This window comes from Cygnus olor, chromosome 25, assembly GCF_009769625.2.
Source record: "Cygnus olor isolate bCygOlo1 chromosome 25, bCygOlo1.pri.v2, whole genome shotgun sequence".
Classification (NCBI taxonomy): Eukaryota; Metazoa; Chordata; class Aves; order Anseriformes; family Anatidae; genus Cygnus; species Cygnus olor.
In genome coordinates, this window is record NC_049193.1 from 4,237,513 (window position 1) to 4,250,073 (window position 12,561).

General features: G+C 40.6%; 1 protein-coding gene and 1 pseudogene across 1 annotated transcript; both read left to right on the forward strand.

Moving 5' to 3' along the window:
• The first annotated feature begins 2,361 nt into the window (after window positions 1–2,361).
• LOC121059864 (olfactory receptor 6B1-like) lies at window positions 2,362–3,504 on the forward strand. Its single transcript, XM_040537039.1, has one exon. It carries the CDS (start codon window positions 2,362–2,364, stop codon window positions 3,295–3,297), a length of 936 nt encoding a protein of 311 aa, XP_040392973.1. The 3' UTR covers window positions 3,298–3,504.
• Window positions 3,505–4,950: 1,446 nt separating this feature from the next.
• Window positions 4,951–9,881, forward strand: LOC121059452 (annotated as a pseudogene).
• The last annotated feature ends 2,680 nt before the right edge of the window (window positions 9,882–12,561 follow it).

Genomic DNA, 12,561 nt, shown 5'->3' on the forward strand with positions numbered 1-12,561 from the left:
ACAGCTAAAGTTCAAACTTACCATAAACAAGTTCTTTTAGAGATCAAAATTCTTAGTTTAACTGAAAGATTTCAAAATATGGAGAAATAAAAGTAAGAAAGGAACAGTGAATCACCCCAGAAAGACTAACTAAGTTATTTGGTGGATATATATCTGTATCAACACATAGATTTCTTCTTTTGTCAATTCAAGGATGTTTGTTTGGTCCATTTAATGTACTTATATGCCCTCATGCAGACCCCCAGGACATGCAATTTTGTATTGGGTTTACATGGCAAAAGTTTGTTAGCAAGAAGGCTGCAGTGGTGGCCTTTGTCAGAAGAGTCCAGAATTTCCCCATGATAGTTAAAAGCCAGCTCCAGACAGCTCCAAAAGGGGCCCACCACTGGCTACAGCTGAGCCAATGAGTGACATTGGTTGCACCTCTGAGAGCACTTCAAGAAACATAAAAAAAACCCGCTGTGCAATAGCAGCTAGAGGAGAGAGGACTGAGAACCCACCCTGCAGACACTAAGGGCAGTGAAAAAGGAGGAGGAGGTTCTTGGACACTGGAGCAGAATTTCCCCTGTGGCCTGGGGAGAGGCCCATGGTAGAGCAGGTTATCTCCCTGCAGCCCATGGTGTGCCACAACAAAGCAGAGTATTCTGGAGATAATTATTGAAGATAATTAGAGATAATAAGCTTCTACACCCTCCATTACTTTAATTGGTAAAAGACTTTACTAGCTCAGCCCTTTTTGCTGCAAGGGAAGCTTTCCCATAAAAGAAGGAAAAAAAAAAAAAAAAAAGAGGGAGAGAAAGAGAAGAAAAACAACCAACCAACCAAAAAAAAAAATCACTGACTCCTTTAAAGGACAACCCTTCAGGTAGTTCAGAAAAACTCTATCTGATACCTCTGCTTGTTGCACGAGTTTAATGGCCAAATGCATACTTGGGAATCCTGAATTGGTAAGCAAGTCTTAATGCTTTCTTGTAGTAACAGATAACACAAGAAATCACAGATCCGTTCTGGTGTAAGTTATTGATCTGAATGCTTCAAAAACAATTTATTCTTTGTTATGCCATGCACTTCATGTAAACTGACAGTTGTATGGTAAGGGAAAATACCTGTAAATTAAGAGTAATAGCAAAATGTATTGTCTTTTCACTGGATTTTCCCTCTTAATGAAAGTGCAAGATTTTGAAACTGCTGAATGCGAGTACTCCTTGTCTCCAGTTCTATTTGTCATCGCTTAATCAAAGGACTGTACATATTCAGGTAGGTAATGAAAGAAAATAGCTAAAGAGTATGTTTCTGTTCTCAGTACGTAAGTACATCTCTTGTGTTGACATCTTTCTTTCTTAGCTATCCACAAACTTGCTTGTATTAATGAGCCGTAAAATCTGAAAGCAAGTAGATTGGGATGAGGTATGTTTGTGAGTTAATTATATGCTCGTTTCCCTTAAAAGCAGTAAGAACAAACCTTATCTCCTCTATTTTAAATCATCTACAGTTCTACTGTAAACAGTGGCATCTACTTAAAGGTTAATCAAGGGTCACTGAAATCTCTATGAAGAGAAATAGGCATTTCTAGAGTGCAAATACATTATATGTTTTAGCATAAATTATATCTGAAGACTATGTTATACTCTAGGTTATAAATGCTCAATTAATACCTATTATCCAGATATCCATTGATTATAAATGGAATCTAGAGCAAAACAGTTCATAGAAACATGTAATATCTACTTTAAGTTATTGAAATTAAAACATCCATTAGATAGATGTCTAGAGCTAAGATGAAGAGGTCTAAGTGGAAGAGAGAATTACTCTTCTCTTTCTAAGATGTGTTTCAGTTACATGAATTGTGGGCTGAAGGAACCAGTCTTGCCGTTCATGGTAAATCTCATTTGACTTGCTTAAACATAAACTACTAAAATCTGTAATATTTTCAAAATGATCTGTTCAATTTATATTATTTTTCTTAAACATTTTTGTCTGCATACTATCTGAGCTTTTGTGGTGCTTTTTTTCAGCAATGTGAGTTAGCTTTTTTTTTTTTTTTCCATTCTCTGTCCTACAGGAAAATGGTGAACTTTAAGAAGGTCTTCTGGTGCTTTTTTGTTCATTTTTGGTTTGTTTTGCTTTTTCCAGTGTTGCTATTAAAAGCGAGATAACAAGTCAAGGGAAACAATGACAGGTGTAGCTCACTTCATTCTGGTCAGAAATTTTGGTTCTACTTTGTGAAAAACAGTTTCCATGGGAAACAGTTTACTAAATGACCTAATTCTTCACACAGTCTTACTTTTGTGGAACTCTTAACATTTTTCTATTTCTTCTGTTTTGATATCTGCAGGGATAGCTGTGTGCACCCAATATGGTATGAAGAACCAAACCTCTATCAATGAGTTCATTCTTCTGGGATTTTCCTATGGGGTGCAGGTCCAGACCTTACTTTATCTGGTCTTTCTTGTCACCTATATGGTGACAATCACTGAGAATGCAATCATCATCTTTGTGGTGAAAAGGAACCATCATCTACAGAAGCCCATGTATTATTTCTTGGGGAACTTGTCCTTCCTGGAGATTTGGTATGTCTCAGTAACGTTGCCCAAGCTTTTGTTTGGGTTCTGGTCACAGAACAAGACCATCTCATTCTCCAGCTGCATGACCCAGTTATACTTCTTTATCTCCCTCATGTGCACTGAATGCGTCCTCCTGGCTGTAATGGCCTATGACCGCTACTTGGCTGTCTGTCATCCTCTGCACTACCCAGCCATCATGACCCACAAGTTGTGCTTTCAGCTGTCAATTCTCTCATGGACAGGAGGCTTTTCTATTTCCTTGGTCAAGGTATCTTTTATTTCACGCCTCACATTCTGTGGCCCACAAGTCATAAACCACTTCTTTTGTGACATTTCTCCAGTCTTGAACCTTTCGTGCACTGACATGTCCCTTGCAGAAACAGTGGACTTTGCACTGGCTTTGGTGATCCTTCTGGTACCTCTCCTGACCATTATTTTCTCCTACTGCTGTATCTTGTCAACCATTTTGAGTATGCCTTCAACCCAGGGAAGGAGAAAAGCCTTTTCCACTTGCACATCCCATTTCACTGTTGTCATCATCTTCTTTTCAGCCACTCTCTTCATGTATGCCAGGCCCAGAAGGATCCATCCATTCAGCCTCAACAAGATAGTGTCCATCTTTTATGCTGTATTCACTCCAGCACTAAACCCTCTAATCTATTGTCTCAGGAACAAGGAAGTGAAAGAGGTTCTGAGAAAGATCATAGTCACAAGCTGCTCTGCACATTGCTAAGTGCCTAGGATAAGGATACTGATGAGCAAGGACACTACTGAGAAGCTTCCTTCTTGAAATGCATTTGAGTAGGACCACTACAACTTACTTCTTCATTGTTGCCTCAGTCATCAACGACTTGTTGCACTGAAGTCTGGTAAGGAAGAATTTGTATCATTGTTTCTATGTGGAAATGTCTCCTTCCTATTTGTGAGGATGCTTCCATGAATAAACTCACCTGGCTGTAAATTATTGTGCTACAATAATAATGTAATAATTCCTGCCACGCTCTTGGTAATAGATAATTTTCTTTTAGAAAACCTAATAATAAGATTTATTGTTTTCAAAACCATGTAGGAAGGTTGGATATCAATGAAAATCAGTTAGCCAAATCCCTATGGACAGAGTTACAGAGAACTAAGTATATGTCAAAGAAATTGTCTGACTTTCTTATATTATCACAATCTTGCTGTATACAGCAAATGTCACCCTTGCTGTATGTATACTATTTGTGTTAGCCATACCTTCACATGACCTCATGTTTGGCATATAGTAAACCTGACTGGAAGACAATTGTACATGGAGGAGTTAGTAATCCATGTAATTTTTAACCTGAGCTGGCACAAGTTTGTGCCATGCTGCACATACAGCCCAGTCTTCAGGCCTGTATTGTGACGTGTGCATCCATTGGCAACAGGGTAAACTTTGCCGTTTGATTTTTAACAGTAGAGCCTGCAGTACCTGTGATCATGCCACTCATATCCTTGCCTTTATCTAAAAGTGCAGCAAGAAATTCTCATGTGAACATCCATTCTGTTTGATGGTTGAAATGGTAGAAGAAAACAATTCTATTCAAGAAAATACTATACTGATTCAACCGGCCAAAAGATATCATATTTCGGCACAAGGGGTATGCGCAGCATGCTGTAACCTGATTGGAGGTCTGTTTGATGCTATACAATTCAGGATTGCCAGCACCTGAAAAAAGGATGTAAGATTATTAGGAAGAAATGCTTCGCTGTAAGGGTGGTGAGGCACTGGAACAGATTTCCCAGAGAACTTGTGGATGTCCCGTCCACGGAAGTATTCAAGACCAGGTTGGATGGGGCCTTGGCCAACCTGATCTAGTGGGTGGCATCCCTGCCCATGGCAGGTGGGTTGGAACTAGATGACCTTTATGGTCCCTTCCAACCCAAGCCATTCTACGATTATTAGTACCCTTTTCTTTTTCTTTATACTGGTAGCACCTAAAAATTACATTTTGAGCAATACTTTACAAAATCTGAGCTCCTTTCTTACTGGTTTCATAATGAGCCAGCAACTCCTGCTGCAAAACACAGGGCTTGAGGCAATTACATTCTTACCACTGCTAGGAGGGCCATTTAACTCATATGTACCAGAACTAGCATAAGATCCAGGGTACAGTCACAGAATTAGGTCTTCAGTGTCACTAAGAATGATATACACACAAAAAAAGTAAAAATGGCAGGTGTTCCCAGCATCTGAAGTGACTTGATTATCTATACTATACTATTTCTTTACAGTGCTAGCTCCAATAAATGACATTTAAAGGAATATGTTATAGAGTCTGAGTGCTTTTTTCATGAGGATCATAAGGACCCAGCACTTTTTTTCTGGTATAAAACACCTAGTAAGGAGAGCTTTATACTAGGAATGATGCAGGTGGGAGAAGATGACCTGAAACAATGTGAGGAAGTAGTGGATTGGTTCGGCAGACAAAGCATGCAGAGGGATGTGAACAAAAGGAAGATCATAATGAGCAAAGTCAGTTTGAAAGAAGTCCAGTTCAAGCATAGGCACATGAATGAAGAAGGGTCTATGGGGAGGAATTATGGGGAAATGGGCACTCATATTGGCATTCATACCTTTTCTATGAAAGCAGCATGAGTGAATGTCTGTACATTAATGTATGCAGCAGAAGAAACAAGGACGAGCTAGAGTTGTGTGTAGTTGCATAGCTACAATCTCACTGTGATCATGGAGACATGAGGTGAACAGATTGCACAACTGGAACACTGCTATGAAAGAATATAGGCACTTTAGGAAGGACGTGATAGGAGGGGGAGGAGGGGCAGGGAGCTGCAGGAATGCATGAAACTCTGCCTTGGGATGGATGATGAATCAGCTAATGGGTCAGGTATATGAGGGGATGTTGTTATGTTGACTTTAGTGAGGCTTTTGACATTTTATCTCATAACATCCCCATAGGCAAACTTAGGAAGTACAGGCTAGATAAATAGACTTAGTTGAACTGACAGCTGTCTGAACTGTCAGGCTCAGAAGATTGTGATCCTCTGTGATCACATGAAGTGCAGCTGGAACCCAGTCACTAGTGGAGTACCTCAGGAGTCCCACTCAATTGTGGGTCCAACGCTGCTGAACTTCTTCACCGATGACGAGGAAAATAGGACATCAGCAAACTTGCTGAGGGCGCACTCTCAGGCATGACTCTTAAGATGACTATTGTCCAGGTCATTGATGAATAAGTTGAAGAACTAATCCTAGTTGGTGTATTCAAAAATCAGGTGGCACTTGGAGAATGACTGTGGATTATAGAGGATTGAATGAAGTCACCCCTCCCTCCAACTCACAGTTACAGTGCCAGACATGGTTACTCTCATAGAGAAAATTAGCCAAAAAATTGCAGCCCTAGAAGGTGGTGATAGATCTTGCTAATGCTTTCTTTTCAATAGATGTTCCTTTAGAAAGCCAGGATCAGTTTGCCTTTACCTGGCAACAAAAGCTCTATACATTTCATTTTCTGCCTCAGGTATATACACAGTCCCTCTATTAGCCACTAAATGATAGCAGCTGACTAGCAGTATGGTCAGGTACCATCACTATTTATCATTATATTGATGATCTACAGATTATGGCAGAGTCACAACAAAAAATCGAAGTAGCTATTGAATCACTGAAACCACACCTACAAGACCAAGGCTGGGCAATTAATCCAAAGAAAATACAAGGCCCTAGTACTACTGTGCAATTTCTAGAAACTGTCTGGCATGGACAGACTAAAGAAATACCAGAAAAGGTACAGCAAACAGTCCAGCAATTCCCTGTACCAACTGCATTGAAACAACTGCAGACTTTCCTGGAACTTTTAGGGTGTTGGAGAACCTTTATTCCACATCTGGCAATATAAATGCACCCTCTGCAAAAATTGACTAGAAAAAAAGCTGTTTGGCAATGGACCAAACAACAACAAGAAGCCTTTGATGCCTGCAAAAATGCTCTGAGCACATACAGTTATGTACTCCAAGGCAGTGATACACTTTTCAATTGGAAATAACAATTCTAAATGATATAGTTTCATGGAGATTATGGCAAATGACCAGGCTGAAAAGTCAGAAAGAACCTATAGGATTTGGGTCCAAAGCTCTGCCATGCATTACACCCTGACAGAAAAACAAATCTTAGAGGTAGTTTTGGCAGTGCAATAAACTGAAAGAATTGCAGACCAAGACAGTGTAACTGTACACCCACCCTTACCTATTCATGAATGGGTTACAGGTAATTCTTTTAGGGCCCATGCAGGGATAGACCAGGCAGCCACACATTGGAAACGTTATTTACAGCAATGATTCCAGCCGGGAAAACCACATGTAACCACTCCACACACCATGCTCCTAGGAACTGTGTCCTTCAACTGTGTGCCCACACTATGGGAAGCTTCACCCCCCACACCTCCCACCCCGCATATCTCCCCAAATCTCCTGTGGGTGAAGCACACCCTTATGATGGGTTAACAGGAGAGCACAAAAAAGATGCCTGGTTCACCGATGGGAGTGCAACATACACTTCAACTGGATGAAGACAACGGAAAGCAGTTGTGTATGCTCCAGTTTCAGGGATTATATTGCAGCAAACAGGTGTACAGGCATCTCGTCAGTGAGCTGAATTGATTGCAGCATCCCTGGCTATCCTTGAAGGGAAGGCACATTATTTGTACACTGACAGCTGGGTTGTATACAAAAGCCTCACAATGTGGTTACTGTGATGGGCCCAAGAAAATTGGCATATACAGAAATACCCTGTATGAGGGCAAATATATGACAACAAATTTGGCAAAATATCCGTTAAGTATCTCTTAAAAGTAAAGTATGTCTCAGCCCACCAAAAAGATGATTCTTCTGAGTCACAAAACAACAGGGAAGTAGACGATACGACCTCTGCCAAGGCACATGCTCAAGCTATAAGTGCAGATATAGCTTGCGGACATTGATCAGCTCATACTGCCAGTGCATGGGACATTGCTCACAATCAACCCCCTTTACCATTACATATATAAAAGGCATGTGCACATAGCTGTGCTGTTTGTAGACAGCTAACAGTTGTGTACAACTAACAGTTGTGCTGTTGTACACAGCTAACCGCTGACTTTGGTGCTGGGGAAGCTCATGGAGCAGATTATCTTGAGTGTCATCATGCGGCACTTGCAGGGCAAGCAGGAGATCAGGCCCAGTCAGCATGGGTTTATGAAAGGCAGGTCCTGCTTGACGAACCTGATCTCCTTCTGTGACAAAGTGACACATGTAGTGGACAAGGGAAAGGCAGTGGATGTGGTCTACCTTGACTTCAGTAAGGCTTTTGACACCGTTTCCCACAGGATTCTCCTGAAGAAACTGGCTGTTCGTGGCTTGGACTGGTGTACGCTTCGTTGGGTTAAAAACTGGCTGGGTGGCCAGGCCCAAAGAGTTGTGGTGAATGGATTTAAATCCAGCTGGAGGCTAGTCACCAGTGGTGTCCCCCAGGGCTCAGTATTAGGGCTAGTTCTCTTCAATATATTTATCAATGATATGGATGAGAGGATCACCCTCAGTAAGTTTGCAGATGACACCAAGTTAGATGCACGTGTTGATCTGCCCAAAGGTAGGAAGGCTCTGCAGGAAGATCTGGATAGGCTGGACTGATGGTCTGAGGCCAACTGTATGAAGTTCAACAAGGCCAAGTGCCAGGTCCTGCACTTGGGGCACAACAACCCCAAAGCAGCGCTACAGGCTGGGAGATGAGTGGCTGGAAAGCTGCCTGGCAGAGAAGGACCTGGGAGTATTGGTTGATAGTCGGCTGAATATGAGCCAGCAGTATGCTCAGGTGGCCAAGAAGGCCAACAGCATCCTGGCTTGTATCAGAAATAGTGTGGCCAGCAGGACTAGGGAAATGATTTTCCCCCTGTACTCGGCTCTGGTGAGGCCGCACCTCGAGTACTGTGTTCAGTTTTGGGCCCCTCACTACAAGAAGGACATCAAGGTGCTGGAGCGTGTCCAGAGAAGGGCAACGAAGCTGGTGAGGGGTCTGGAGAACAAGTCTCACAAGGAGGGGCTGAGGGAGCTGGGGTTGTTTAGCCTGGAGAAGAGGAGGCTCAGGGGTGACCTTAGTGCTCTCTACAGGTACCTTAAAGGAGGCTGTAGCGAGGTGGGGATTGGTCTATTCTCCCATGTACCTGGTGACAGGATGAGGGGGAATGGGCTCAAGTTGCGCCAGGATAGATTTAGGTTGTATATTAGGAAAAATTTCTTTACTGAAAGAGTTGTTAGGCATTGGAATAGGCTGCTCAGGGAAGTGGTTGAGTCACCATCCCTGGAGGTCTTTAAAAGACGTTTAGATGTAGAGCTTAGTGATATGGTTTAGTGGAGGACTTGTTAGTGTTAGGTCAGAGGTTGGACTAGGTGATCTTGGAGGTCTCTTCCAACCTAAATGATTCTGTGATTCTTTGATTCTGTGATTAATATAATATAATACAATATAACATAACATAATACAATACAGTATAATTTTGTAATATAATTTTATAATATATTTTTATAATAGATAATAATATACTGTTTTTTTCTTTCCTTTGGTTAACAACAGAGATGAAAAAAGAAAAGGCAAGCACTCAAGAATTTGTCCTTCAGGGAATATCTGTTGTTCTCAGAGAACTTCAGGTCCTACTTGCAATTGCCTTCATTGCTTTCTATATACTGACACTACAACAGATTATGGTCAATCTGTATTAACTACTCCCTCTATACCCCTGTATATTTCTTCATGAACAATCTCTCCTTCTGGAGATGTGGTATATTACAGTTACCGTGCCTAAAATGTTTTACAGCTTATTGACAGGTTGCAAGATCATTTCTTTTGTGGGACGCATGGCTCAGGTCTATTTTTCATAGCAATGGCCCGTACCAAGTGTTTGCTTCTAGCTGTCATGGCTTACAATCACTTTGTGGCTGTTTGCAGCCCATTTCTCTATCCACCCATCATGGCCAATGACATTTGCTTCTTTGCTTCTTCTTAGCAGCTGGGTCTAGGGTGGGTAGTTTTACCAGTTACACGCTCAAGGTAGTCTTCATCTCATGTCATCAACCATTTTTTCTGTGACTTCTCACATCTGCTCAACTTTTGCCTGCAGGGATATGTCAATTGCAGTGACAGTGGATTTCATCCTGGCATTGGTTATAATTCTCCTACCATTGCTTGTGGTAGTGGCCTCTTACTTCTGCATAGCAACAACTATGTGTATCCCAAAATCTCAGGGGCAGTGGAAAACTATCTCAACCTATGCTTCCTACCTGGTAGTTTCACATTCCATGTGAAATAAATTCCATTTTATTTGACCTTGCCTTATATAATGCAATTGGTATTCAAGTATCCCTAGTAAGACCAGAATTCTCAAATTGCTTCCATAATTCTTTCTTATAATCAAGTGAAATTAATCTAAAAGTAATAAACAATGTCAGACTCTGTTCTGGGTTCTATGTTTATCATTATTTGTTTCAGAGGAGGTAATTCTGATGTCATTTGCGTACCTCTGCTCCATTTCAGTCCACTCCACACAATAGAAAAAAAATCATGATGAAACTAAAAACTTTTTTTTTAAGAAGACTAGCAAATTTTCACTTTAATCTTCATCATTGCCTGTCATGGTTTTGCCTGGGAGAGAGTTAATTTTCATGTAGAAGCTCACACAATGCTGTGTTTTGGATTTTTTTGATGAAATTAGTGGTGATAAAGCACCAATGTTTTTAGTTGTTGCAGAGCAGTGCTTACACAAAGTCAAGGACGTTTCTACTTCTTATGCTGCCATGCCAGCAAGAAGACTGGGGGTGCATAAGAATCTGGGAGGGGACACAACCAGGACAGCTCACCCAAACTGGCCAAAGGGATATTCCATACCATATGATGTCATAGCGATAAAATTGAGGGGTGAATTGGCAAGGGGGATGCCTTTGTCTGGGGACTGGCTGGACATCGTTTGTGTGATGGTGAGTAATTGTGTTCTGCATCACTTGTTTTGCTATTCTTTTAGTTGCTTTATTTTTTCCTTTAACATAAAACTGTCCTTATCTCAACCCATGACTTCTTGCACTTTTCTTTCCATTATTCCCCCCCATCCCACTGCAGAGTAGGGGGAGTGAGCAAAAGGCTGTATGTTGTCTAGCTACCTGCTGGTTTAAACTACAACAGATATATGTCTTTAAGTTCAATGACAAATACTACTGCCAGGCTGCGGAAGAGAAGAAATTGTTTCTTTGATTGGTCCCTTTGGAAGAACAAACCAAATGCACAAATAAAGTCTTCAGGAAAGTGAAGAAATCATAAATGGATATCAGAGCACATTCTCTCTGAACTTCTCAGCTTCTCTTTGAACATCAAGCAACACATTCAACGTTGGTAGAAGGATTCAAATTTGTAAGTGAAATTGTAGTATTTGCTATTTAAATATTTCTTACTGTAAATAAAAATAACACTTTGTGTCTCTCATGTATGATATTGGTTAAGGAAGCTGGTAAAAAATATGACAAAATGCATACATATTTAACTAAATATTTTTAGTGAGAAGCCACAAAATAAATCTTATTTCTCATAGAACACGTGAGTTTTCATGCAAAGAAAAAAAATAACACACACGTGATATCTTTCAATTGAAGATACCTTTTGTCAATCTTCCCTTCCCTTCCCTTCCCTTCCCTTCCCTTCCCTTCCCTTCCCTTCCCTTCCCTTCCCTTCCCTTCCCTTCCCTCCCTTCCCTTCCCTTCCCTTCCCTTCCCTTCCCTTCCCTTCCCTTCCCTTCCCTTCCCTTCCCTTCCCTTCCCTTCCCTTCCCTTCCCTTCCCTTCCCTTCCCTTCCCTTCCCTTCCCTTCCCTTCCCTTGATTCATTCAAATAACTTTGAGAAAAAGGACTGCTGTTACAAAAAGACACTATGAAGACCTCTTTATTTAGGCACTTAAGATCTAAACATGTTATGAATGTTAATGTAATAGATCACAAGAGTTCTGAAAACTTTTTCAAGAAATTCTTCAAGGTATAATCCATATGATTTGTTTTTAATAAAAATATGTGCTTTGAAGCCTTTAGAATTTAGACATCTAAGTTTGTGAAAGCAAACATTGGCTCTCTTAATAAAGAAAAACAAGAAAAAAACTCGATGTTTTTCATTCAGATACATATGTTTTCTGAATTTCACTTTTCTTGTTTCTTTTTCTCCCCAATAATCAGACAGCAGTGATGTTATTCAGCTCTAAGCATAAGAGTTCTTAATTTTGGGGTCTACATGTAGGCGTCCTCATGTGAGACAGGAGTTAAAATTCAATTGCCAAAGTGTAGCTGTCTAATACCCCTTGAGATATGCTAGATGATAACCTCCAATTAATGATGGGCATGTAACAACTCATGGGGTATATATTGGATAGCTTAGGCTATCTTGAATAATATAGTAAGTAACTATTTAGATAACTTAGTCTGTATGTGTCAAAACTTCTATTGTAGGAGCATGTCAGTGTTCAAGAAGAGTTTGGACAATACTCTTAGGCATATGGTTTAACTCTTCGGTTGCTCTGTGTGGAGTCAGGACTTGGACTAGATGACCCCTTTGGGTCCCTTCCAACTGAGGATATTCTATGGTCCTATGTTAGTTAACAGACTTACATCAGTAAAGACAAGAAAGTCAAGATACCAATTTAACTTAACAAAATAGATTTGAATAAATTGTCCACCATTGAGATGCTCAGAAATGTTCTGCTCAGCTCCCAGGTGCCATTTCACCAGGTCAGAGGTCCTCTTTAGGTTCTGTGTTATGTCTAGCTAAAATTAATTGATAATTACAGTACCACATTGTATCTCAGCTGATACACACATTTGGAAATCTCAGATATCTTGAAGTTTCTTAAGTGGTATTACATAGCTATATATATCCAACTGAATCTTGTCCTTGGGGAAAGAGGACCCCAAAACTCAGTAGTTATTCAGGTTTGTACACTTTCTATACAAGAACT